This window comes from Pseudophryne corroboree, chromosome 3 (assembly GCF_028390025.1).
Source record: "Pseudophryne corroboree isolate aPseCor3 chromosome 3, aPseCor3.hap2, whole genome shotgun sequence".
NCBI lineage: Eukaryota > Metazoa > Chordata > Amphibia > Anura > Myobatrachidae > Pseudophryne > Pseudophryne corroboree.
The window spans coordinates 720,574,702-720,601,151 of NC_086446.1; the positions used below are offsets into that span (position 1 = coordinate 720,574,702).

Sequence of the window (26,450 nt, forward strand, 5' to 3'; positions counted from 1 at the left end):
ACCACAACAGCGACACCCTGGCCCTTGGAGACAGGGTTATCCGCCGATGCATCTGAAGATGCGACCCGGACCACTTGTCCAACAGATCCCACTGGAAGATCCTTGCATGGGACCTGGCGAATGGAATTTCTTCGTAAGAAGCTACCATCTTTCCCAGGGCTCGCGCGCATTGATGCACCGACACCTGTATTTGTATTAGGAGGTCTCTGTCTAGAGACGACAACTCCTTGGACTTCTCCTCCGGGAGAAACCCTTTTTATCCTGTTCTGTGTCCAGAACCATACCCAGGAACAGTAGATGCGTCGTAGGAACCAGCTGCGACTTTGGAATCAGAATCCAGCCGTGCTGTTGTAGCACTTCCCGAGATAGTGCTACTCCGACGAACAACTGCTCCCTGGACCTCGCCTTTATAAGGAGATCGTCCAAGTACGGGATAATTATTTCGGCCATTACCTTGGTAAATACCCTCGGTGCCGGGGACAGACCAACGGCAACGTCTGGAATTGGTAATGACAATCCTGTACCACAATTTTGAGGTACTCCTGGTGAAGAGGGTAAATAGGGACATGCAGGTAAGCATCCTTGATGTCCAGTGATACCATGAAATTCTCCAGGCTTGCAATAATCGCCCTGAGCGATTCCATTTTGAACTTGAACCTTCGTATATAAGTGTTCAAGGATTTCAATTTTAGAATGGGTCTCACCGAACCGTCTGGTTTCGGTACCACAACATTTTGGAATAGTAACCCCGGCCTTGTTGAAGGAGGGGTACCTTGATTTCACCTGCTGGAAGTACAGCTTGTGAATTGCCGCCAGTACTACCTTTCTCCGAGGGCAGCAGGCAAGGCTGATGTGAGGTAACGGCGAGGGGGAGTCGCCTCGAACTCCAGCCTGTATCCCTGTGATACTACTTGCAGAACCTAGGGATCCACCTGTGGGCAAGCCCACTGGTCCCTGAAGTTCCCGAGACGCGCCCCCACCGCACCTGTCTCCACCTGTGGAGCCCCAGCGTCATGCGGTGGACTCAGAGGAAGCGGGGGAAGATTTTTGATCCTGGGAACTGGCTGTCTGGTGCAGCTTTTTCCTTCTTCCCTTGTCTCTGTGCAGAAAGGAAGCGCCTTTGGCCCGCTTGCTTTTCTGAAGCCGAAAGGACTATACCTGAAAATACGGTGCTTTCTTAGGCTGTGAGGAAACCTGAGGTAAAAAAATTTCTTCCCAGCTGTTGCTGTGGATACGAGGTCCCAAAGACCATCCCCAAACAATTCCTCACCCTTATAAGGCAGAATCTCCATGTGCCTTTTAAAGGCAGCATCACCTGTCCACTGCCGGGTTTCTAATACCCTCCTGGCAGAATGGACATTGCATTAATTCTGGATGCCAGCCGGCAAATATCCCTCTGTGCATCCTTCATATATAAGACGACGTCTTTAATATGCTCTATGTTAGCAAAATATTATCCCTGTCTAGGGTATTAATATTATCTGACAGGGTATCAGACCACGCTGCAGCAGCACTATTTATGCTGAGGCAATTGCAGGTCGCAGTATAGAACCTGAGTGTGTATATACAGACTTCAGGATAGCCTCCTGCCTTTTATCAGCAGGCTCCTTCAAGGTGGCCGTATCCTAAGACGGCAGTGCCACCTTTTTTGACAAACGTGTGAGCGCCTTATCCACCCTAGGGGATATCTCCCAACGTGACCTATCCTCTGGCGGGAAAGGGTACGCCATCAGTAACTTTTTAGAAATTACCAGTTTCTTATCGGGGGAACCCACGCTTCTTTACACACTTCATTCACTCATCTGATGGGGGAACAAAACACTGGCTGCTTTTTCTCCCCCAAAATAAAACCCCTTTTATGTGGTACTTGGGTTCCTGTCAGAAATGTGTAACACATTTTTCATTGCCGAGATCATGTAACGGATGTTCCTAGTGGATTGTGTATATATCTCAACCTCGTCGACACTGGAGTCAGACTCCGTGTCGACATCTGTGTCTGCCATCTGAGGTAACAGGCGTTTTTTTGAGCCCCTGATGGCCTTTGAGACGCCTGGGCAGGCGCGGGCTGAGATGCCGGCTGTCCCACAGCTGTTACGTCATCCAGCCTTTTATGTAAGGAGTTGACATTGTCGGTTAATACCTTCCACCTATCCATCCACTCTGGTGTCGGCCCCACAGGGGGCGACATCCCATTTATCGGCCTCTGCTCCGCCTCCACGTAACCTTTCTCATCCAACATGTCGACACAGCCGTACCGACACACCGCACACACACAGGGAATGCTCTGACTGAGGACAGGACCCCACAAGTCCTTTGGGGAGACAGAGAGAGAGTATGCCAGCACACACCAGAGCGCTATATAATGCAGGGATTAACACTATAACTGAGTGATTTTTCCCCCAATAGCTGCTTGTATACATATATTGCGCCTAAATTTAGTGCCCCCCCCCCTCTCTTTTTAACCCTTTGAGCCTGAAAACTACAGGGGAGAGCCTGGGGAGCTGTCTTCCAGCTGCACTGTGAAGAAAAAATGGCGCCAGTGTGCTGAGGGAGATAGCCCCGCCCCTTTTTCGGCAGACTTTTCTCCCGCTTTTTTATGGATTCTGGCAGGGGTAATTTATCACATATATAGCCCTGGGACTATATATTGTGATGATTTGCCAGCCAAGGTGTCTTATATTGCCCTCAGGGCGCCCCCCCCCAGCGCCCTGCACCCATCAGTGACCGGAGTGTGAGGTGTGCATGAGGTGCAATGGCGCACAGCTGCAGTGCTGTGCGCTACCTTGTTGAAGACAGAAGTCTTCTGCCGCCGATTTTCCGGAACACTTCTTGCTTCTGGCTCTGTAAGGGGGCCGGCGGCGCGGCTCCGGGAACGAACACCAAGGTCGGGTCCTGCGGTCGATCCCTCTGGAGCTAATGGTGTCCAGTAGCCTAAGAAGCCCAAACTACCACCTGTTAGGTAGGTTCGCTTCTTCTCCCTTTAGTCCCTCGCTGCAGTGAGTCTATTGCCAGCAGATCTCACTGTAAAATAAAAAACCTAAATATACTTTCTTTCTAGGAGCTCAGGAGAGCCCCTAGTGTGCATCCAGCTCAGCCGGGCACAAGATTCTAACTGAGGTCTGGAGGAGGGTCATAGTCGGAGGAGCCAGTGCACACCAGGTAGTCCTAAAGCTTTCTTTAGTTGTGCCCAGTCTCCTGCGGAGCCGCTATTCCCCATGGTCCTTATGGAGTCCCAGCATCCACTTAGGACGTCAGAGAAAGAGAGTTTTCTCTATTAAAGATGGAATAGTGTGTGACATGTGTCAGTGTAATTTACAGAACATGTAATACTCATTTATTTTATTAGGGAATAATCTACCCACCATTTCTATGTTTTCTTGTGTTAAAAACTTTAACTTGTTCGCCAAACGTCGTAAGGAATTGGACATTTCTTCATTCTTCCGACTGAGGCGTTTGTTTTTGTCCAGGATAGGCTTATATTGACTCTCTGCTTCTCTTAGACGTTTTAACTGGAACACAAAATGACTGTCATTTTTGAGAAGAAAGTAACAGGAAGGTGTTTGGGTAACTTTGCGCTGTCTGGAGACCCTGCTCTTTCTACTACCAACTGCTTTCCCTGCTCACTTTAAGACTGGTGAAAACACCGGCTCCGTTTCCAGCCAAACTTTCCTTAAAGAAATATGAACATACAACTAACCGAACAACCGGACACTCAACGAAAGTCGTACGAGTAGGGTTAGCGGTAAATTGTACAACATGTTGATGACACACCCAAAATAAGGGGGAGATTTATCAAACCTTCTAAAACAGGCAAGTGGAAGTATTGCCCATTGCAACTAATCAGATTCTAGCTATAACTTATTTAGTACAATCTATAAAATAAAAGTTAGAATGATTTGGTTTCTAGGCAACACCTTCACGTAACCTCACGGTTTAATAAATCTTAACAGAATGCCTGAGATTGGGTATCAGAGGACATGAGATAAGAAAGGGAGAGATATATAGTTTAAAGGAGAATGTCAGAGGATTCAGTATAATATCCTGGATGACGGGATGCCGACATCCCGATAGTGTAAATCCCGACAGGGGGAGGTAAGACTCCCCTACCTCCTAACCCGCCCTTTCCGCAGCCTGACCCTAACCTCCTCCCGTAGTGCCTGACCCTAACCTCCCCCCTGTGGTGCCTAAACCTAACCCCCCTTACCCGCAGCCTAACCCTCCCCCCTTAGTGCCTAAACCTAACCTCCCCCCGATGGTGCCTAACTCCCCTCCCCTCAGCCTAACCCTCATCCACACCCTAAACCTAACCTTCCCTACCCACCGGCCCTAATCCATCCGCTATACTTATGGTCGGGATACCGGCTATCTGGATTGCGGTGTTGGTCTCCTGATCTTTTCGGGATCCTGGTGTCGGCATTCTGATGGCTGTTGAGATTCTGGCCTCGGTATTCTGACAGCCGGGATCCAGACAGCCGGCATCTTGCCGGCATCTTGACCATGTCCCATCTTAATCGCAATGTGCATTATTAGATACTACAGATTTGTCCTCATACACAGTTATGCCAAACAGCCCTTTTTGGCACACCAGGTCCTGTGAGACTCTGCCAGCGTCTGGCATCTTTGTTTTTCTTCTTCAAGGTCCATGGTCTCCACAGGGTTAACCCTGTTCTCCACCAGATCACACCCCAATGGACCTCCGAAGGTAAGTTTTACCATAACGCTTTCTTTTCTTCTTCGGGTCCATGGTCTCCACAGGGTTAGCCCTATTCTCCACCAGATCATACCCCAATGGACCTCCGAAGGTAAGTTTTACCATAACGCTTTCTTTTCTTCTTCGGGTCCATGGTCACCACAGGGTTAACCTTGAGGTATGATCTAGTGGAGACCAGGGTTAAGCCTGTGGATCCCATGGACCTCGAAGAAAAAGAGTTAACGACGGTAAGTTTTACCATAACTCTTTCTTTTTGCCCAAAATTTATCTTAGACTTGAAATGCAACTAGGAAGCACCAGGGGGAAAATTTACTAAGATGGGAGTTCTGTTTAAGATGGGATTCTACTTCTCATTTATCTATCACCATCTAGAAGATAATACCTGGAATCTGATTGTTTGCTATGGGCAACATCCCATCTTAAATAGAACTCCCATCTTAGTAAATTTACCCCCAGAAGACTGTACTGATTACACAAGATGACACTTGTATACCTGTGAGCGACTGAGTCTCTGAATCTGAATACGAAATGCTACAATGCAGTAGTCGTGGCTTTCTTCCATACAAATTTCTGTTGGGCTTCACATAAAGACTCAGCAGCATACAGATATACAAGTTTTGCATGTCAAATCAGCACAGTCTCCTGGTGCGTCCTAGCCACATTGCGTTACATCTAAGACGCATTTTCAGGCAAAAATAAATGTCCGATGCTAGCAGAGTAGCTGAGGACCTGGCGGCTCACTCGCAACAGGCATCTCCCGTTGCATGGCATATTGAGGCAAGATGTATGATGACATATCTGCATCCAAGTCAGAGAATGTTCTTGAACACAGAAATCCAATACAGTAATACACTGTACATACCAGTTCGTTTCTCTCTTCAGACAGTAAAGAATTGCGGTCTTCCAATTTCCGGATAATTGCGCTTAACTCTGCAATTTTTAGTTGGAATCGGCGCGCATCCTTTTCATCCAACTGTTCCTGAAACAAAGATCCACTGCAAATAACTGGACATTGAAAACTATTGCACATTGAGTGCACGAAAACATGATCATCCAGAACGCTCTGACATCCACCAAGCATCGGACCTTTAAAGTAAAAGTGGAGCATGTGAAAGATGAGGACACCAGGGGAAAGTCGATGAAAGCACAAAGAAGCCACAGACATCAAATGAAACATTAAAACCATTAAAGTCACTGACGTCTACAAAGCAAAACTTGTTCTTCCGGCTAAGAAAAAGTACAGATTACATTTCTGCCGCATTACTCACCCAAAGGCTTTTCTATTCTGCAACAGCAAAATGATTTTTATGATCAAATACAGCTGCCTCTAATGACGACTGGACCCAACAGACACGAATGGCATAAAACCGGTCACTTGTGTTGGTTATGCCTTTGCTAGATATTGATAGGTGGTGGTAAACCCTTTATCCCAACGGTGGTAGACCGACTCCAAAATGCAGCTTTAATACTGTATCTGATTCCATCATACAACTGGTACAGGAGAGACTTTGGGTCAACAACCCTAATAATCAGGTTGTTTAGCTCGATGAGGTAAAAAAGAAAGAAATAAAGCAGCACGATGACAGCTGGCAACGCGGAGCCTTGATTAGCGCCAACACAACAAAGCGCATTTGTTTTCAATGAAACTTATTTAGCAAATAAAAATAAACAAAGCGCATGATATTAAAGCTTAGAAGAGTTTGTAAAGATGGTATCCGGACGACAGGTCGACTGTAAATATGTCGGCAGTCAATGTCGGCCCATATAAGGGCGACAGGCAATAGGTTAAGAGGTACAATAGTTCGACATGGTCAATAGGTTGACATTTAAAAGGTCAATAGTGCTTAAGGTCGACAGGTGCAAATGGTCAACACACATATGGTCAGCACAAGTTTTTCGGGTTTTTTTTTCAACATTTTCATCCTCTACCATCCACGTGGACTGCGATTAGGAATATAAACCTGTGCTGAGTGCAGGGCCAGCGAAGCGAGGAATCTTGCCCTTGCAGGGCGAGCGAACGCAATGCACTAATAGGGGTCACATGTGGTTAAACATTCAAAATGACACAAAAAATTGCATAAACAACCTGTGTTGACGTTTTTGTGTGTCGACCATTTCCATGTCGACCTTTTCACTGTGTCAACCTTTTATACCTGTTGATCTTTTCAGGTGTCTACTGTACAGCGGTGCAAGTATGCGGGAACGCTCGGGTACAGTGTACCCTTAAGAATTTGGCAGCGGGTACGCAGTACCACCTGCCACACACTTTGCCATTACCACAATTATAATGTGCAACAAAGCAACAAGACCATGGTGCTTGGCAGCATGACGGCTCCTCCCACTTTGTCAGGGTTACTGGGAGTGCGACAGTGGCTGTATTTTCCTGCTATAATGGAGGCATTACTATATTTTGTTATTAAATTGGGGGCATTACTGTATATTTCTATTATACTGGAGGTATCACTATATACAGTATTTCTATTACAATGGAGGCATTACTATATATTTTTTAGCCTTGCCTCCAGATTCCAAAATAAAAGGGGGCTGTGTCGTGTGGCCACGCCGCTAGTGTCATGTAGCCACTCCCACTAGCAGCATGTGGTCACGCCCCCTCACAACACATCACCATTTTTCGGCACTCAGTACCACTACACTAAGAAAATATTTCTACTTGCACCACTGCTACTGTACCTTTTCCATGTTGACCTATTGACCTTTTGACCATGTGCATGTCGACCACCATATGGGTCGACGAGTGACTGTCAATCTAATATTGGTCAACCTAATGATCCATACCCAGTAAAGATATGCAGAATATGAGAGACAGTGCCACTGTAATTATAATGGATTCCACTTTGAACATTTGCTTCGCGGAAGGACAATACATTTTAAAAATTTAGAAACACATTGGGCGCCATTTGCCAGCTGGAGAAATCCAGATATACATTTGTTTTACACCCCATGTACAGTGTGAACTTAATACACTAGTACAAACTTTCACGGTGCTTAACTGAATGAGTGTATTACGCATGTCTACAAAAGTAAATAAAAGTGTCATCGCCAGTGGCAGTTGCAGAGCAGGGGCTAAAGCACAGTCCAAAATTCAAATAGGGGAGTCACACCAACTGCCAGTGAGTCCCAGCAGGCGATGTTTGCCAGTGTTTGGAGTGACAATTGGTGTGGCTCCCCTATGTGCTATAGCCTCATGTCTGGAGCCGCCCCTGGTCATCTCTGATTTCATCTTTCTATCATATTAATGTAAACTTTTTTTCTCCTAAAATACAGCTACAATGGGTTGTATTCAATTATTGTCAGAAACTGCCGTCTTGTCGTAAAGACGGCAGTTTCCGACAGGTTTAGATCGGAAGGGGTTCCGACCTATTCAATGGCGGCTGTTTTTTTACGACAAGTCGGGAATTCGTGGACGTTTGCTGTCAGAAGCGCGGCCATACCCGACAGGTTTTAGCCCCGTTTCCGACAATGTCAATCCAACTTTAAAAAAAGTCAGATTGGCATTGTCGGGAACGGGCCAAACCTGTCGGGTTTGGCTGCGGCATTGAATGCTGACCTGTCGGATCATTTCCGTAGGAAATTAAATATACCCCTATTTATCTATCTATCCACGATATAAATGACAAAAGTAATGACAAATAGAGGACGCCTTTCATTTCAAATTTTTTTAAAAATGTGCCTCTAGTCTGAGCAAGAAATAGCTCATAGAAAATAGCGCTCCTGTTACAAGTGCTGCCACTTCTAATATGGTGCAGCTATTTGCCCGGTTTTGTACAGCTAAAAAGCCTCTGCAGACTATTTTTTAATCAGGAACATATGTACAAAGGGCACATAGCAAAGGCCGCAGATCTCAGTAGCTCTGTGTTTGCGCATCATGGCCGCAGGAAGTGAGATGCCGGAGCCATTGCAGTTGTGTACGGTATTGCAATCGCAGGCTGAGACACGCCCTAAAACAGTCACGTCACACCTGCATTTTCCCACCAATCGCCATAACCACCCCCATACGATGCCTGACTGTCAATCATCTCTGTGACGCGGTATCAAGACCATCGCCACCCATGCGCAGTAAAACTAATATGCATGAGCTATTGGCCAATAATTGCACATCTCAGGCCCAATATCACTGTATCATTTATATGAATGGAATAAACCCTCTTGCAAAAATGAACTTTCAGTTTTGCATATATATACGCATAAGCTGCCCAATTGACGTACCGGTCCCACATTGCATAGAGCAATGATCCACGCCCTCCCACCGCTCTGACCAAGTAATGGCAATACCCATAACAGATGGCATCGGTATAAATGACGCCTCCCGTTGTCTTCTCTGGATGTTTGTAAACCTTCTCTCTCGTGCTAGCTCGTGCACTTGATGAGGTCAGGATATTTCCATTTTAGACCCCAGCTTAAGAAATTATATTGCTATTGTATTAATATAATACAGTAAATAACTATGTAGAAACTTTATTATCATGGCTTTAAAAGTATGGAGGCTTTCCTGCAAATCAATAGATCTTAAGACAGTTTTTGGGCTGTTAAAAATGGAATCCACTAAGAGCAATCGATATGCACAACTAGAAAGGGCATTTACTAAGGCGCGGTTTGCCGACCAGGCTTGTTTAGGTCTATTTCTGATTTAAAACAATCTGTCAGAGCTACTGACGATTGGTTGCTTTGACAAATCGCTCCTTAGTAATATGCCCTAACAGTCTTACTCAAGGCATGTGCACCACCTACAGGAAAGCAAGCAGGACTAATCTATAATGTTTTGTTTAGGTGCGTAGCATATTCCATTATATATATATATATATATATAATGTAAAAAAAAAAGCTGTTCAGCTTAAGAAATACATATCACATAAATGTCAGGCAACAGTATAGAAATATTTATCATCAATGCGCCTGCTGAAGCTTTGCGTATAGGAGTAACCTTTTTTAGCGTAAAAGATTTGTCAATTAAAATAAATCATTGCTTGGATTGAACAGACGCATTATTCATCTGTAAGAGTTGCTTTTCCTGTTTATGGCAAGCAATTTTTGTCAACAAAGCTTGGCCAAAATTTATTTTTTGATAATTTGCAAATTTTCGACAATCAATAGGGATAAAAAGAAGTCGTTTTTAAAATAATTCTAGATAAGATATATATGTAAGCCAATAATAATTAGTTTTGTGTTCTGACTTGGCTCCTCTGTACATTTGCACGTAAAAGAAAAAGAAAACAGAAATAAACAAATATATCTATCTATCTATCTATCTATCTATCTATCTATCTATCTATCTATCTATATCTATATCTATATCTATATATATATATATATAAAAATGATGACCTGTAACATACTTATAAGCAGTGGCATAACTACCGTAGATGCAAGGGGTGCGGCTGCTATGGGGCCAGGGCTTCCTCCATGGCCCACAGCTCCCGAAGCACCCAGTCAAGCATGGATTGGGCCACCCGGATTCTGCCTGAGGATGCCAGAGTGGTGACACCAGATCAGTGGACACGCCGAGGAGCCTGACTTTGGAGGTGACATGCTCTCAGTCTCTGGGTTACGGATCAATAGATCTACAGTAAGAAGGTCTACAATCATTAGGCTGACGCCACATGGTCGACAGTGATAAGGTTGACATGTACAAATGGTCGACATGGTCATTAGGTCGACATATGAAAGGTCAACACTGGAAACGGTCGAGAGGTACAAAAGGTTGACATGCGAAAAGGACAACATGGAAAATGGACGACAGAAAAAAGTCGACATAAAATTTTTTCAATTTTTTGGTGTTGTTTTCACCATCTGAGAGTGTGGACCCCAAATTAGTGCATCGTGTTCCCTCTCATGGCTTGCTTTGCTCACCATGTTTCGCTCTGCTACCACTACGCTTGGCACAGGTTACTAGTCCACGTGGATGGTAAAGAATGAAAAAGTTGAAAAAGTTAAACCCCCCCAAAAAAACTAATGTCGAACATGTGTGTCGACCATTGGCCTGTTTACCATTTGAACCTGTTTACCTATTCTACCTGTCAACCATAAGCACTGTCGACTTTTCATAGGTCGACCTAATGACCATGTTGAGCTAATGCATGTTGACCATGTGGTGTCAGCCTATTGACTGTCTAAACACTGTAGAACTATTGACTGCCTACCCAGCCTCTGCTCCCACTCTCCTCGTCCAGCACGGAGAACAAGAAGGAGAGCCGGCCGGGCCCCGAGGAGAGGAGCAGGGAGAGGGCTACCGTCAACCTGCATGAGATGTGTGGCATGTGCCGAGTGAAAATTCAGAGCCAGAGCCCCATCTGCTGCCACACCTGCACTCCCTGTCCACCCGCAGGGCAAGTACTGTGATTTCCCTCCCTATACACCATGTAGGGTGAGCATTGACACTTACCCGCTCAGTATATGTTCTGCCCCTACCCCCATACACTGTGCAGGCTGAATACTGTGACCCCCCCCCTCCCCCACCACCACACTATACACTGTGCACTGTAAGTGCCCCCAATATGTGCTCTGATCCCTTCATAATATGTGCAGGGTGAGTACTGTAATCTCGCAAATATTTGTACACTGTAATGACCCCCCACCACCACCACACACACTATGCAGTGCTGTGTACTAGTCCTTTAATATGTGTTCTATACCCCCCTTCCACCGATTGTGCAAGGTGAGTACTAACACTTACCCCCAATATACTTTGCAGGGTGAGTACTGTTCACCCCAATACACCGTCCAGGGTGAGTACTGATTCCCCCAATATGTCCTCTGTGCCACCCCTTCCTCACACATACATATGTACACACAAACACCATGCTCAATGAGTACTGTACCCCTGGTATGTTCTGCCCCCTTACCATGCCGTGTACGGAGCCCTTTTTTTCATGTGGGGCCAATGTTTTGTTTTTGTCATATGGGGGCAATGTGTGGGTTGTTATTTTTCTTACCTCTTGGTGCCCATGGGTGTGGGGGACCTTTCAAGATTTTGCTATGGGCACAGAAAGTTCTAGTTATGCCCCTGCTTATAAGAATACTCAAATCAAAAATTGTTTGTCAATTTTATGAAGTGATTTTTTAATTGCTTACAATGATGAAATTAGAATTAAAGAGGCCACTAAGCACTACATAGAACGGCTAGTAAGAAACCTAGGGCACGTCTGCTTTATCAGGTTGATGGATTCTTAGCCAGCGAAAATTATTCTTACAGGGCTCCCAGAATGATCAGAAGCTTCTCCTGCACCACTTGCATAAGGGAGTTCTCTCTTTGGGCTACCAAGATGGCGGTCAGACTCTTTGAACTGGATAAGTTGCTCATCTAAAGCTTCCTTTTGGAGTTGCAGTCTTTGAGCATGCCCGGCTTGCACACCTAACTCTTTCTCCAGCATGTAGACTGATCTGTCTTTAAATTTAATTTCATCCATCTACAAGGAGAATAAAAGAAACATCACTCGTTTGACCACGTATGACTGTGTTGGGTGGTATCAGTGTTTTGTGGAGTTTCTTACATGCTTTATATTACTGTGTAAGACATTCATAGCTTAGTGTTCCTCCTACCTTCTGTGCATGTAGATGGCCAAGCTGGATGATTACATTCCGGTCTGGTTGGAAATGTCCAGCCATTCAGCATACAGGCCATGCTTACAGATCTCAATGGACCTAGCGGAAGACGTATCAAACCTTGCCCATGGAAACCGATCAGGTTCGAGCTAGCATTTATCTAGCACAGTTTGTAAAATGACAGAGGCTGATTAGTTGATATGTGCAACTTCTTTATTTTATTTCTCACAGGTGGAGATGTATCAAACCTTTGAGAGAGATAAAGTGGAGCAGTTACCCAAAGTCATCAATCAGCTTCAGACTGTCATTTATCTAGCACAGTCTTTGAAATGACAGGAGCTGATTAATTGCTTTCGGAAACTGCTCCACTTTATCTCTTTCCAAGGTTTTATACGTCTCCCAATCAACGGTATGATAGAGCTCTCATCCAGTGTAGTTTGCCGATGATTACATAACATGACATGACCATCGGAGATGGACCTAAAAGTTAGCTGAAAAACTCAAAATATTCTTGATACTGGTTATGTAACCCATTTGAAAATGTATTTTCAAATGGGGTCACATCTATGGGTCACATCTATGAGTGATCCATAAATCTCCTTTGTTCTTCATAGTGAACTGGACAATGACTCAGGAGTTGAGAACTGTAATTCCCATGGTAAAGGGACTGTGTCCAAGGGGGTCATTCCAACCCGATCGCTCACTGCAGTTGTTCGCAGCGCAGCGATCGAGTCGGAAATGCGCATGCGCTGGTGCCACAGTGCGCCGGCGCGTCGTTCCCTAGCGATCGCCTCTACCTGATTGACAGGCAGAGGCGGTCGATGGGCGGGAGGGGGCGTGGCTGGACCGTGTGGGGGGCGGGCCACAACGGCTGCGTGACATCACACGCAGCCGCTGCGACCAGGGGCAGCAACGAGCAACTCCCGGCTAGCCGCAGGAGCTGTGCTGGCTGGGAGTTACTCAACAAGTACAAAAGCATCGTCGCTGTGCGATGCTTTTGTACTTGTGAGGGGGGGGCGGACATACATGCGGGCGGGCTAGCCCTGTGCTGGGCATCCCCCCGCATGTCTGGGAACATGATCGTAGATGTGCTAAATTTAGCACAGCTACGATTAACTCGGAATGACCCCCCAAGTTCCTTCTTTTCTCTATGAGACTCATTCACATAGTTTGGTGATCTTGTCTAGCTCATGCTGGGGCTGATTCAAGAAATGCAAAAAGCAGCCAGTATTTACCCTGCATGAAAGAAGAAATGCAAAAAGTTACTTCCTGTTTTGCTTTGCTTCCAAATTAGAATCAGCCCGTTATGTCTAACGTTTTACTCACCATGTGAGGAAGACAGTGCCTGTAAGTGCTAAGTACATTTCACTATACGTACTCTGCAAGGTGATGCCTCCAGTTTTGGCAACACTCATTTGTGGCTCTTGCCTGGTTCAAGCCAATAATTAAGACAGTGGCAGAAAAAAAAAACACTTTTAAAAACGTTTTAACAATGGTTCTCCTAAAACTGACAACAAAAGATGGCGATGAGGTGGACAAGGGTGGAGGGTGAAACAAATGCTGTTCCTTTATTTAGCCTTCATTTATTGTTATCTCTGGTGAAGGAGTACATATGGATGGTAGAACACAGGTTATTCTGTTTCAGCAAATGTTCTGTTAATAAATGGGTAGTGCACACTAGTTAAGATTCACAATACTTAACAAAATAGTAAAATGTCTTTCATACAGTAGGTACAATGCATTTCAATGTTACAATGCCTTTCAATGATACAATGCCTTTCAGTGGTACAATGCCTTTCAATTGTACAATGCCTTTCACTGGTACAATTTCTTACAATGGTACAACGCCTTTCAATGAATTGGTTTCAATTGTATTCATCACATTTTCTTAATTAAATAGTTATCTATCTGCAGTAATTCAGTATTGTCAACAGATTCCAATCTAAATATAATGGCATAATTAAGCGACATGGTGTATTTCAGGTGTAGTAGCAAATTTCTCTGCACTACTGTATGCCTGACAAATAGGCTGAATAGACCATTCATATATAAAGTACAACAACCAGGACGATTATGCATCTGATCCCTGAGCAATAAGCATTGACCCTTAATACAAGTCGCAGGGCGCATTTTGGATACAGGTAATCGGTGCTCTACCTGATTTGGTGCCACCACACGCCCTAAAGTGCTCAATGCCTATTATAATGCACATTCTAAGGACATAGCTTATAGATAGACATATAGGGGGTCATTCAGAGTTGATCGCTAGCTGCCGTTCGCAGCGATCAGGCAAAAAAAATCAGCATTTCTGCGCATGCGTATGCACCGCCATGCGCAGGCGCGTCGTACGGGTACAATGAGCATCGTGGGTTTGCACAGAGTATAACGAACATTCCAGTCGCACGGCTGAACGCAGGAAGATTGACATGAAGTGGGCGTTTCTGAGTGTCAACTGACAGTTTTCAGGGAGTGCTTAAAAAAACGCAGGCGTGACAGAAAAAACGCAGGCGTGGCTGGGCGTTCGCTGGGCGGGTGTGTGACGTCAAAAGCCGTCCCTCCGTCGTTAGAATCAATGCACACGAAGAGTAACTGCAGGGCTGGTCTTGTTTTGCACAAAAAGATTTTGCAGGCGCTCTGCTGCACAAGCGTTCGCACTTCTGCAAAGCGAAAATACACTCCCCCGTGGGCGGCGACAATGCGCTTGCACGGCTGCTTAAAACTGCTAGCGAGCGATGAACTCGGAATGACCCCCATAGTTTTGAATCTATAATAAAGTGATCTCTTGCTGGCTTTGGAGATTTCTAACATATATTCCGCATCCAGGGCAGGAGACAATCTGCATACGGAGAGAGGAGACTTCCAAAGTACCTATCTAATTTACTCTAATTATTCTGTAAGTATATACAGTATATCTCATGAGTTAATATTTCTCTTAACTCTTCCAGCCCTTGCTCTATTGTGTTTTTGCTGCCTCTCCTAATGCCAATTCCTCATCTTTAATGTTGCGCCTTCTAGTGACAGGTTATTTTAGTATTTTATTACACTTCACTCTTTAATATTTGGCTTTTTTTTTACCACTTAACATTTACCTTTCTGAAGCTGCAACACTGAATACGTACAATTAAAAGCCACACATTCAATTATTTTGGTTAATTTTAATTATAGAAATGTTGTTTTCATTTACAAGAAAAAAACGTTTAACACAATCATATAATTATAAAGAATGAACCCAGTGTTTCCCAAACTCAGTCCCCAAGGCACTGTAACAGGGGATCCAATTACATGGTCAGCATTCATAATGTTGACATCACAATGTTGACATAATTCAATCTGTCGACCAAAATGTTGCCATGTGAAATTTTGACAGCCGGTGGATGCAGTTAGGGGCAGACGGTAAGGTTAATCTGCAGGGAGGTAGGGGTGGTTTAGCACTAGGAGCAGGGATAGAGGTATTAGGGTTAGGGACAGGGGGAAATACGTGGAAAAACTGCTGGTTCCTCAGAAGAGAGACCTGGAAGTGATGATCACACGACCGCTGGGACATGGAAACTGCACTGGAGCCCTCGGGAGAATATAGTTCATGACGACCATGACGACACATCATCCATATAGACATGATAAATGTCCACATGATCCCTGTAACAGGCCAGGTTTTAAGGATATCTATGCTTGAGTACAGGTGACAGTTGCTCATTTAGTCATTTTGATTAACCATCTGTTCTTGAACATGGATATCCTTATAAACTGAGCTTTTAGGGACCTTGAGGGAACTAATGAATTAACCAGTACATTAGTAGAAGGAAAGTAATGACATAATCAATTAAAGTACAGAACTTCTGAATTCAGTCCTGCCCAGAGCGGGACAGGATGACAGAGCCTTGGTAAGCGGCGAACAGATAATCCATGAGTAAGTCATCTTGTTGCTGTCTGGAGGTCTCCGAGTCTTGCTGGTGACCAAAACTAGTCCACCAAGTGCATATTATCCACTCTTGCATGTGTCTTCAAGTTTTATCAGTCTAGACTTGTAATAGCTGCTGGTGTTAAAGCAGAATTCACTCAACTCTGAAGTCTGCAATTCTGTCTGCATGCCCGCAACATGCCCTCTAGGCACTTATCTTACATGTGAACACCCAGCTGCCCAATTACACCCATTCAGCCACAAGAGAGATGCGGCTGAGATATGTATGACTTAGAATTTTCCATAGTCGCTCACAGTTGCGTATGCTATTGATCAGGCGCAGTGCAAATAATAGCAAGAAATGTCTACAAAACATTTTTTTTTTTTTAAACACATTTTATTTTACTGTATAAGCTACTGTACACCTCCCAGCATTTAAACATGCACAATGTGTCATAACCCAGTTTTGATCCACCCAGAAACACCCATTGCATTTGAAACTTGACCAACTTTCATAACCTATTTGAAGCCCACAAATCAGACAGTTGAGAGGTATGGTATAGGTATATGTTATGAATTACCATCAAGGGGTTAAGCAGTAATAGTCGCCATCGATAGTGCCATTGATGCTTAGCATCAATGGCGGGAAATCAGTCATGGAAAACCATTGATAGTGTGCACTATTGAAGGGCATCCTTACTCTGTGGCACAGAGGGTCAATCAGGGAAGGGGACCGAGTACTGTGACAGGGGGTGGGTCTAAGCACCATTCCTCCTGCTATGGAAAAAGGACAAAAAAATACATAATTGTCTCTGTGCCATTGGTGGTGGAGAAGCATCGGTTCATTGCCATTTAAATCAAATTTTTTGAGCATTCATGGCAAATCATTGATGGCGGGTAACCATCAATAATCACTAGCCATTGATGGTCGATGGCCATCTCTACTATAAGTCCATTATGTACAGAGACTTTGGGGCTGATTCTGAATTTTAGTATTTTTTTTTTTTTTTGCATACAGGGAAAATACTGGCTGCTTTTGCATGTAACCCATTAATGATGGACAGCTTTATTTTAACACTGCAATTTAGATCTGAGTTTGGACACGCCCCTCTCACATCTATAACTCTCTAAAACGGTAAAATCTGCCCCATCAGCCGGTGTTACCCAGATGCACAGTTACTTGCTCTGCTTTGCTTTGCTCCCCTGATATGCTGAAACAAATCCAGTGTAATCAATTGCAAATCCCCTTGTGTGCTTCCTACTTACTTTACATATTAGGGGCTTTAGTAGACTTTGCCTCATTTCTCACTTTTCAGGATTTAACTAAAAAATTCTCATCCCTTGAGAGTATAAAAAGGGAGATTAACCGTAGATAACTAGACTGAGAGGAATAGAAGATGTACAGTGTATTTATTAACAATGTAATCATTAAGAATCAATGTAATCATGGTGACACTGCGCAGGTCTTGAGAGCGTGCACACACAAAGAATTGCATCCCCTGCTTAATTAGATCGGTTTTAGGCAAAGGAAATACATTTGGGGTCACACAGAGATCACTGTGATGTTTTAGTACTAAGCAGCTTAAATCTGCACATAATGACACAGAAATATGCTGCAGAGATGGAGTGTGCCAGTAAAATTGGAGATCTGACGCTCGCTGGGTAGCTAGTGTACAAGTTGTGCGGGAACGAGGAGCAGTGAGAGGGAGATTATTATCAGGTAGCCCAGGGGTGCCATCAGAAATTGTGGGGCCCGGGACTGGCAAAATAGAATAGTCCCCCCCCCCCCCCAAAAAAAAAGAAAAGATTCTGCTGCACTGCATCACCCCTATGTGATGTCATACATTGTGAAGTTACACATGGTTGGAGCCAGTGGCGTAAGTTCGTAACAGTTGCACGGAGGCAAGTTCATACCAGTTGCCCCCCCCTTATATTTAGATAAATGTGTGTGTGTGTGTGTGTGTGTGTGTGTGTGTGTGTGTGTGTGTGTGTGTGTGTGGAGTGTTCTGAATTTTTTTATATACTGCATGTATACATTTCATTGTCTTTTATTTGAAATCACACATTTCTTAGCAGTCCTACCCAGGATTAGAACCCACTGACAGCAGACACTTTACTGATGGAGCTATTTGCTCCAGTACAGCAAGCATGAGAATTGTAACTATATGAAGTTATGTGTAATTGTCAGAGAAGTAACTTCATATAGTGAAAAGATAGCGGCAGCCATCAATTAACTTACTTCAATGGTGTCACAGAATGGGGGGAGAAGAGCCCCCCTTCAGAGCAGAAGCCCGGCGGCAGATGACTCCATTGCCTCCGAGAGTTCTGCCTCTGGTTGGAGCATTACGGACCTGAAAGAACAATTCACAGAGAGCTGAGGCACAGGGAGGTTCATTTAAGAAGCATCAGCCCGCTATTGTTGTACACACCTGGTGCAGCTCTCCAAGTATCGGCAGTAAGAGCCAGGGGTGGGCCCCTCTCTTTGTAAGGGCCCGGGACACCAGTCCCTGCAGTCCCCCCCTGATGGCTGCCCTGAGGTAACCTCCCACACTGAGGGTCCCTGCAAATTAGGGCAAGGAGGAAGGTTAGTATTGTTCAATGGTGAGAGGGGAAGGGCAGCGCAGACAGGAAGAGAAAATCAGTTGAATATAGGGAGGCCAATCCCGGACCCTTTCTGCAATCCCGGGTATCGGGATTGAAAAATGGTCAATCCCGGGATTCCCGGGGGACCCGGGATTGGGGTAAAGATTTTAAATAAATAAATTCTTCAGTGATTCTCCCCCCTACCCCGGACACACCCAACCCACACAAATACTCGCCATCCTAGACAGGAGGGTGGGAGGGTTCACTGGCTGCAGATGGCGATGTGCGGCCTGGACGGCTGGCGCCAGACTGTGCAGCGTGACCTCTGACATCATGTCACACTGTGCAGTATGCCGGGGGCTGGGGGAGCCAAGAGGAGAGAGCCGGGCAGCTTCTGAGCCTGCTGAAGAGGTACAACCCTGCCCGGCACTGAAAAAAGTTGACTGGCTAATCCCGAATTCCCAGGGATTGTAAATTCCAATCCCAGGATTGAATCCCGGCCAATTTTTGGCATAAATCCTGGGATCCCACCGATCCCGATAACGGGATTGGCCGCCATAGTTAAATATCTTCCCTGATAAATGAGCCTGCCTTATGTCTCCAAAGAATCCCACTTTTTTGACAAGTGTATAGCACAGTTTGGGTAGCATGGTAATATGTGTGGCCCTCAAAGGGGTGTTACATGACCACATTAATGTTCTCTGTATGGTAGATTCATCATAGTAATCCAGATGTCACAGGTTAGGTACATTGATGTCCTCTCACCAGCTTTACTGGTCAGTTTTAGGTCAACTTACTCCTTGGAATGTATGAAGGCTACAGTATGCTGCTGTTCTCACCTTTATAATATAATCCTATGCTTCTCTGCAGTGATGGCAAGAAAAAATGTATCAATAGGATAAACGATCGGGCGCTTATATGTTGCTCAAAGCTGCTGCTATAAAATTGGGTAAGTCACCCCCAATAACAAATATAGACAAAGAAAACCAACTAGCAGCGCTAATAAAGAAATTAATTGAATAGAAGGATTGAGTACTAATTAATGATATTTAATCAAACATAAAAACAATTCACTAGCACAATCATCAATATAGATATAAAATCAAACATTACTAAAAAAGGGGGGTCACATTTATGGCTGCCTAATTTGTGTGTAGTCCGTTCCTGATTGATATAGACTGGATAGCTGATAGATGAATAGTTGTCCCTGGACTGACAGCGCAGTCATACGGTTAAAAGTTATTTACCACAATTGGCCGCTGGAGGTAATAGTCCCTTAAAGTTGTAATTGCGGGTCCTCACTGCATCGCGGTATCCTCCTTGATTAGAAAGGGATAGTGGTAGTCCTGTTGTTAGCAGTCGGTACAACGATTTGGCTCAGCACAATGTCCAGTCCTGGTCCGGACACACTAAGGCAGCAATTCTCATAAAGCAAGCTATTGGGGTCACCACCTTTATGAGAATTGCTGCCCGGACTACTACTAAATACATTGATTATTGGCTTCCTTTGTTACCTTTCAGCCATGAATCCATAAAATAGGAAATGCTTTCCCAATGATAAAAGCATAGTTCTATTATGACACCTTGAATGTAATTAAGAGATAATGTTACTGTCTTACTAAAATTAAACAATTAAACATTAATAATATTGTAAGAGAATGATTAGTGTTACAGTATATGTCTCATTAATTCAGTACATAATAATTGCCTGCATTAGCCAGAGACCGATGCTGGTTTCATGAGCGGTTTTAGGTGCGGGCAAGCCGGGCAGCCAGCCGGGGCACTGTGGCCTGAGGGCACATCCGCAATCACCCATCCACACTCCACACCCCGGCTGCAGCAGGCGCTATGGCTGTGGGCTGCGTGGGCGCCCACTGCAGCCGATACCACTGAGGAAAACACTCAGACGCTAGAGGTCCTACTTGACCTCTAGCGTCTGGGGGAGAGAAGGGAGACAGACGCTAGAGCAGGGGTGTCAAACTCGCGGGCAATCATTTTGGAGCCCGCAGGCAGGCGTCATTATGCGGCCTGCTGACAGGGGTCCGGGGTCCAATTAACTCTTTGATGTACAGTAGCTCATGACAGTCTCCATTGGAAGTCACAGTGTCACAAGTATCTAACTGTTAGATGCTGGTGACACTGTGACTTCAGACAGAAACTGTCATGATCTACTGTAAATCAAAGAGTTATATCAGCAGACGGAGGCCGGGGGACTCGGTTGCAGTGTGGGCGGATGGAGGCTGCTCTGTCCCTCCCTCTGGGACTCTAAGTAAACTGCCACTCGCACTCTCTGTGCTGGGCTCTCATGCCTCCCAATGTGCCCTCTCCCTGTTTGGCTTCCTACTGCTCTGTGCCTAGTCAATGCTCCCTCAGTCCCTCTCGCCGTTCAGTCTCCAGCCCTGCTCAGGGCTGACGCATGCACAGCTGAGAGGATGTATGTGTGTGACTGACTACCTGCTGTCATTGCATTGCGTTCTGCCCAGGAGGGGTGGCAGGGGGTAGGTGAATTTGTGAGGGGGAAGGTGAATGGATGAGGGTGGCAGGGGGCAGGTAATTGGGTGAGGGTGGCACATACTCGACCTGATTGATGTATATATAAATATCTCTTTCTTGCGGCCCACACAAAACTTGGACCTTGCTAATTCGGCCCAGTTGGGATTTTGAGTTTGACATGCCTGTGCTAGAGGTTGAGTAGGACATCTAGCGTCTGAGTGTTTCCCTCAATGGTATCAGCTGCAGCAGGGGCCTACGCAGCCCACAATGCCTGCTGTAGCTGGAATGCGGGACATGGGGTGTGGGTGGGCGCATGTAAACCCCATGGCAACGAGCATGAACCATGTGGCAACAAGCAGGAAACCCCTGGAAAGAGCATGAGACCCCTGGCAGTGAGCATGAAACCCCTGTCAACAAGCAGGAACCCCCTGGCAAAGAGCAGGAAACCCTTGGCAATGAGCATGAGACCCTTGGGAACGAGCAGAAAACCCCTGGCAACGAGCATGGAACCCAGATCAGTAAACCCTTGGCCATGAGCATGAGACCCCTGGCAGCAAGCAGGTAATTAGAAAATAATTAGAAGCCTTACTGTGGGGCATAATATGTAAAGGACATTATTGTGTGTGGCATAAAATGGTGTCAGGTGCATAACCATATGCGGCATAATGTGTAATGGGCATTACAGTATATGGCATAAAAAGTGTGGCTTATTTGTGTAATGGGCATTACGGTATGTGGCATAAAATGTAATAGGCATTGCGGTGTGTGGCATAATATGTAATGGGCATGACGGTGTGTGGCATAACGTGTAATAGGCATTAGGGTTTGTGGTAGAATATGTAATGGACATTATGGTGTGTGGCATAATGTGGGCATTATGGTGTGTGGCATAACGTATAATAGGCATTACGGTGTTTGACATAACGTGGTTTGGGCATTACAGTGTATGGCATAATGCTTAATGTGTAATGGGCATTATTGTGTGGCATAAAATGTAATAGGCATTACGGTGTGTGGCATAACGTGTGATAGGCATTACGGCATGTGGTAGAATATGTAATGGGCATTACAGTGTGTGGCATAACGTGTAATAGGCATTAGGGTTTGTGGTAGAATATGTAATGGACATTATGGTGTGTGGCATAATGTGGGCATTATGTGTGTGGCATAACGTGTAATAGGCATTACGGTGTGTGACATAATGTTTGGGCATTACAGTGTATGGCATAATGTGTAATGGGCATTACAGTGTATGGCACAATGTGTAATGGGCATTATGGTGTGTGGCATAACGTGTAATAGGCATTATGGTGTGTGGCATAACGTGTAATAGGCATTATGGTGTGTGGCATAATATGTAATGGGCATTATAGGGTATGGCATGACATGTAATAGGCATACGGTGTGTGGCATAAGTTGTAATAGGAATTACGGTGTGGGGCATAATGTGTAATGGGCATTACAGTGTGGATTAATGTGTAATGGGCATTACGGTGGGGTATAATGTGTAAGGGGCATCACTATATTGAGGAAAAATGACAAATAATGTCAAAGGCATGAATCATGTTTTTTTCATGTGTGTTTGTTTTTCCTGTGTTGCAAAAGGGGCTCTACCTGGCGTAATGTGTATAAGGGGTACTACTGTGTGGTGTAATGTGACTGACTGACACTACTGTGCGGTGTAATGTGAATTGGTACTATTCTGTGACCATGCTCCTTCCCCATGGAGCCACAGCCCCATTTCTTTGGATTGCCAATGGAAACTTTCGCCTTGGGCGCCACAAGGTCTAGAACCAGCCCTGGCTGCTTTACAAAACCCAATAAACTAAGTAAAATCAGTGGTTTGATGGTTACAAGTGCTTTCAATGTGCAGAGGCTTCAAAACCCCAGCAATACCACTACAGTATTTTGTATATTTTGGTAAATTTGTACATTTACACCTCAGTCTCAGGTACAATGGGGGTAATTCAGACCTGATCGCTAGGGTGCGTTTTTTTCATCCCTGCGACCAGGTAGTCGCCGCCTACAGGGGGAGGGGGAATTCGCTGTGCAGATGTGCGATCGCATGTGCAGGAGAGCTGCATTTTTCCGGACACTCCCTGAAAACGGTCAGTTGCCACCCACAAACGCCCTCTTCCTGTCAATCTTCTTGCGGTCGCCGATGCGATCAGATTTTTTGCACCATCGCGCCGCTTCCCGGCGCTCCCTGTTGCGCCTGCGCATTGCGGTTCATATGCATGCGCAGTTCAGACCTGATCGCCCACTGTGCGAAAACGCACAGCAGCAATCAGGTCTGAATTAACCCCAATGTTTCAGTATAAGAGATAGCTGTGTAATCACTATTAAATCATGCTGTTAGTCTCACTAATTGATTGAATACAGCCAGCTATCACCAGGTGAGAGTGACTGCTGTGCCAGGCTCTTGGAGAGACACTGTGGCTCTCAATAGGATGCCTATTGCATCGTACACAGCAAAGTAAAATGTCGACAGGTCAAAAAGTCAACATGAGTTTTTCATTGAAACCGACTTGTTCATACTTTGCCATCCCTGGAGGGAGAATATAATAGTGCGCCGAGCGCAGCGATGCACTGTGCCCGAAGCATGGCGAGCGCAGCGAGGGCACGAGGGGACGCTGTACACTTATACGGTGTCCATGTTGACATACACACCAAAAAAACAATGAAAAACTTGTACTGACTTTTTGACCTGCTGACATTTTAAATGTCGGTATTTTGACCTTGTTGGGATTTTGACCGTCGGTCAGTTGTTGTCTGGATTTTGACTGTCAGTCAATTGTTGTCGGGATTTTGATTGTAGGTATTTCATACTAAACTCTGTACAAGGATACCTGAAAGCTGATGTGTGAAGCACATGAAGAATAGGTAAGCACAGTTATGTAAACATTAATGCACATTTGTGCATCTTTGTAAATAATCCTTAGAATCTCATTACAGTAAATTCTAGTAACCCAGAATCAGCCAGCCAACCAGCTGACACTGATATCAGATAAGATTATCATGTTTGGAGACACTTGTTACATTCTATAAATGTAAAATGTAGAGAAAATGGCAACTTTGTCTTAAATTGTATTTAGTATTCTCCACCTTTGTACTCCATGTTGCTGATTCAGACCTGATTGCTGGGCTGCAAACTTTGCTGTCCTGCGTTTGGATAGTCGCCGCCTCCAGGGGGAGTGTAAATTCACTGTGCAAGTGTGCGATCCTATGTGTACGCCGAGCTGCTAAAATCCACTGTGTGCAGTCTGTGCGCAGCCCAGGACTTACTCCTACAGTGCGATGAGAACAGGCTGATCGGGGCCGGAGCTGACGTCACACACCCTCCCTGAAAACACACAGCAGCGATCAGGTCTGAATGACCCCCATGAGTCCTATAACATTTGTTAGCAGATGGGCAAAACCATGGCCCTCATTCCGAGTTGTTCGCTCGCAAGCTGCTTTTAGCAGCTTTGCAAACGCTAAGCCGCCGCCCACTGGGAGTGAATCTTAGCTTATCAAAATTGCGAACGAAAGATTAGCAGAATTGCCAATAGACACTTCTTAGCAGTTTCTGAGTAGCTCCAGACTTACTCGGCATCTGCGATCAGTTCAGTCAGTTTCGTTCCTGGTTTGACGTCACAAACACACCAAGCGTTCGCCCAGACACTCCCCTGTTTCTCCAGCCACTCCCGCGTTTTTCCCAGAAACGGCAGCGTTTTTCACACACACCCATAAAACGGCCAGTTTCCGCCCAGAAACACCCACTTCCTGTCAATCACATTACGATCACCAGAACGAAGAAAAAACCTCGTAATGCCGTGAGTAAAATACCAAACTTCTTAGCAAATTTACTTGGCGCAGTCACAGTGCGAACATTGCGCATGCGCAATTAGTGGAAAATCGCTGCGATGCGAAGAAAATTACCGAGCGAACAACTCGGAATGAGGGCCCTTGTGCACTGCAGGGGAGGCAGATATAACATTTGCAGAGAGAGTTAGATTTGGGTGGGTTATATTGTTTCTGTGCAGGATAAATACTGGCTGCTTTATTTTTACACTGCAATTTAGATTTCAGTTTAAACACACCCCACCCAAATCTAACTCTCTCTGCACATGTTACATTTGCCTCCCCAGCAGTGCACATGGTTTTGCCCTTCTGCTAACAAATTTGCTGCTAAGATCAGGTCTGAATTAGGCCCAAAGTACATAAACAAATGAGCAAAACAAGAAACCAACGACGTAGATGGGAATTCAATTGCAGGTGGGAAATTCAAAAAACGTAGTGGTGTAGGGTTTATCTCGCAGCCGCAGAGTTTTGCTATTCAATTGAAGGACAGGAAATGGGACTCAGTAATTTCTACAGAAATCACTGCATCTTTTTTCTCGCACCCCCAGAGCAAGTCTGATTTTTCATAAAATCATTAATTTTAGAAAAAATCACCGGGACTTGCTCTGATACCCCTGTTGCACCCCCCCTGAGGACCAATTAAGCAATTGGAAGTTTCCAATTAGCTTTATTATGCCCAGATTTATCAAGCCTTGGAGAGTGATACATACTGTAGCATGGTGATAAAGTACCAAACAATCAGCTAGGGGTGTAAGTTCATCCCAGACGCCCTAGAGGCAAGTTGGAGCTTGGTGCCTCCTTTACAGGAAAACAAATGCACACGGTTTACAGAAATATATGGAGCCCTCTCAGGGCTCTAGCTACACTGTGTGACAATGGCCAGTGGGTTAGGGTGAGACTCAAGAGATTCAGCCATCTGCAGCATGCAGAATCAGCGTTCACCGGTGTGTCTCATCTCACAGTCCTGCAGCAGCGGGTGCACCATTGCTTGCTGCAGCGCAGGCTGAGCAGTACTAGGTGGGAGCCGTCCTGTCTCCTATTGCAGGTGTTTGCAGGGCTCCTGGAACAAAGCTGATTAACTCTGCAGAAGCAGCGGGTGCATCGCAGAGCTCCGTTGAAAGAGCAGCGGTCACACATTGATCCTGCTATGAACCTATATAGATGCTCAATTAGCATATACCCCTTTCACACCGCAGCTTATACCCGGTATTTTGCCGTTTTAACTGGCTTCTTAAACGGTTCGAGCTGCGATGTGAAAGGGTCCCCTTCAATTTACCGTTTTCAAAATACCGGTATTTTGAAACGGTAAAAAAGAAGGGTCCTACCCGTTTCAGTCCCATTTCACTGTGCAGTGTGAAAGGG

General features: G+C 45.1%; 1 protein-coding gene across 5 annotated transcripts in view; it reads right to left on the reverse strand.

Moving 5' to 3' along the window:
• The window catches only part of JAKMIP3 (Janus kinase and microtubule interacting protein 3), a 377,626-nt gene that overhangs the window by 117,733 nt on the left and 233,443 nt on the right, over positions 1-26,450 (reverse strand). For 3 of the 5 annotated variants that reach the window (XM_063962183.1, XM_063962184.1, XM_063962181.1), the window contains exons 4-6: positions 11,920-12,135; positions 5,574-5,690; positions 3,363-3,509 (exon numbers count right to left, since the gene is read on the reverse strand). In XM_063962183.1, the coding sequence (XP_063818253.1) occupies positions 3,363-3,509; positions 5,574-5,690; positions 11,920-12,135 (480 nt within the window). The remainder of the gene's footprint in view (positions 1-3,362; positions 3,510-5,573; positions 5,691-11,919; positions 12,136-26,450) is intronic. The other 2 variants (XM_063962186.1, XM_063962185.1) reach the window with 1 other exon arrangement.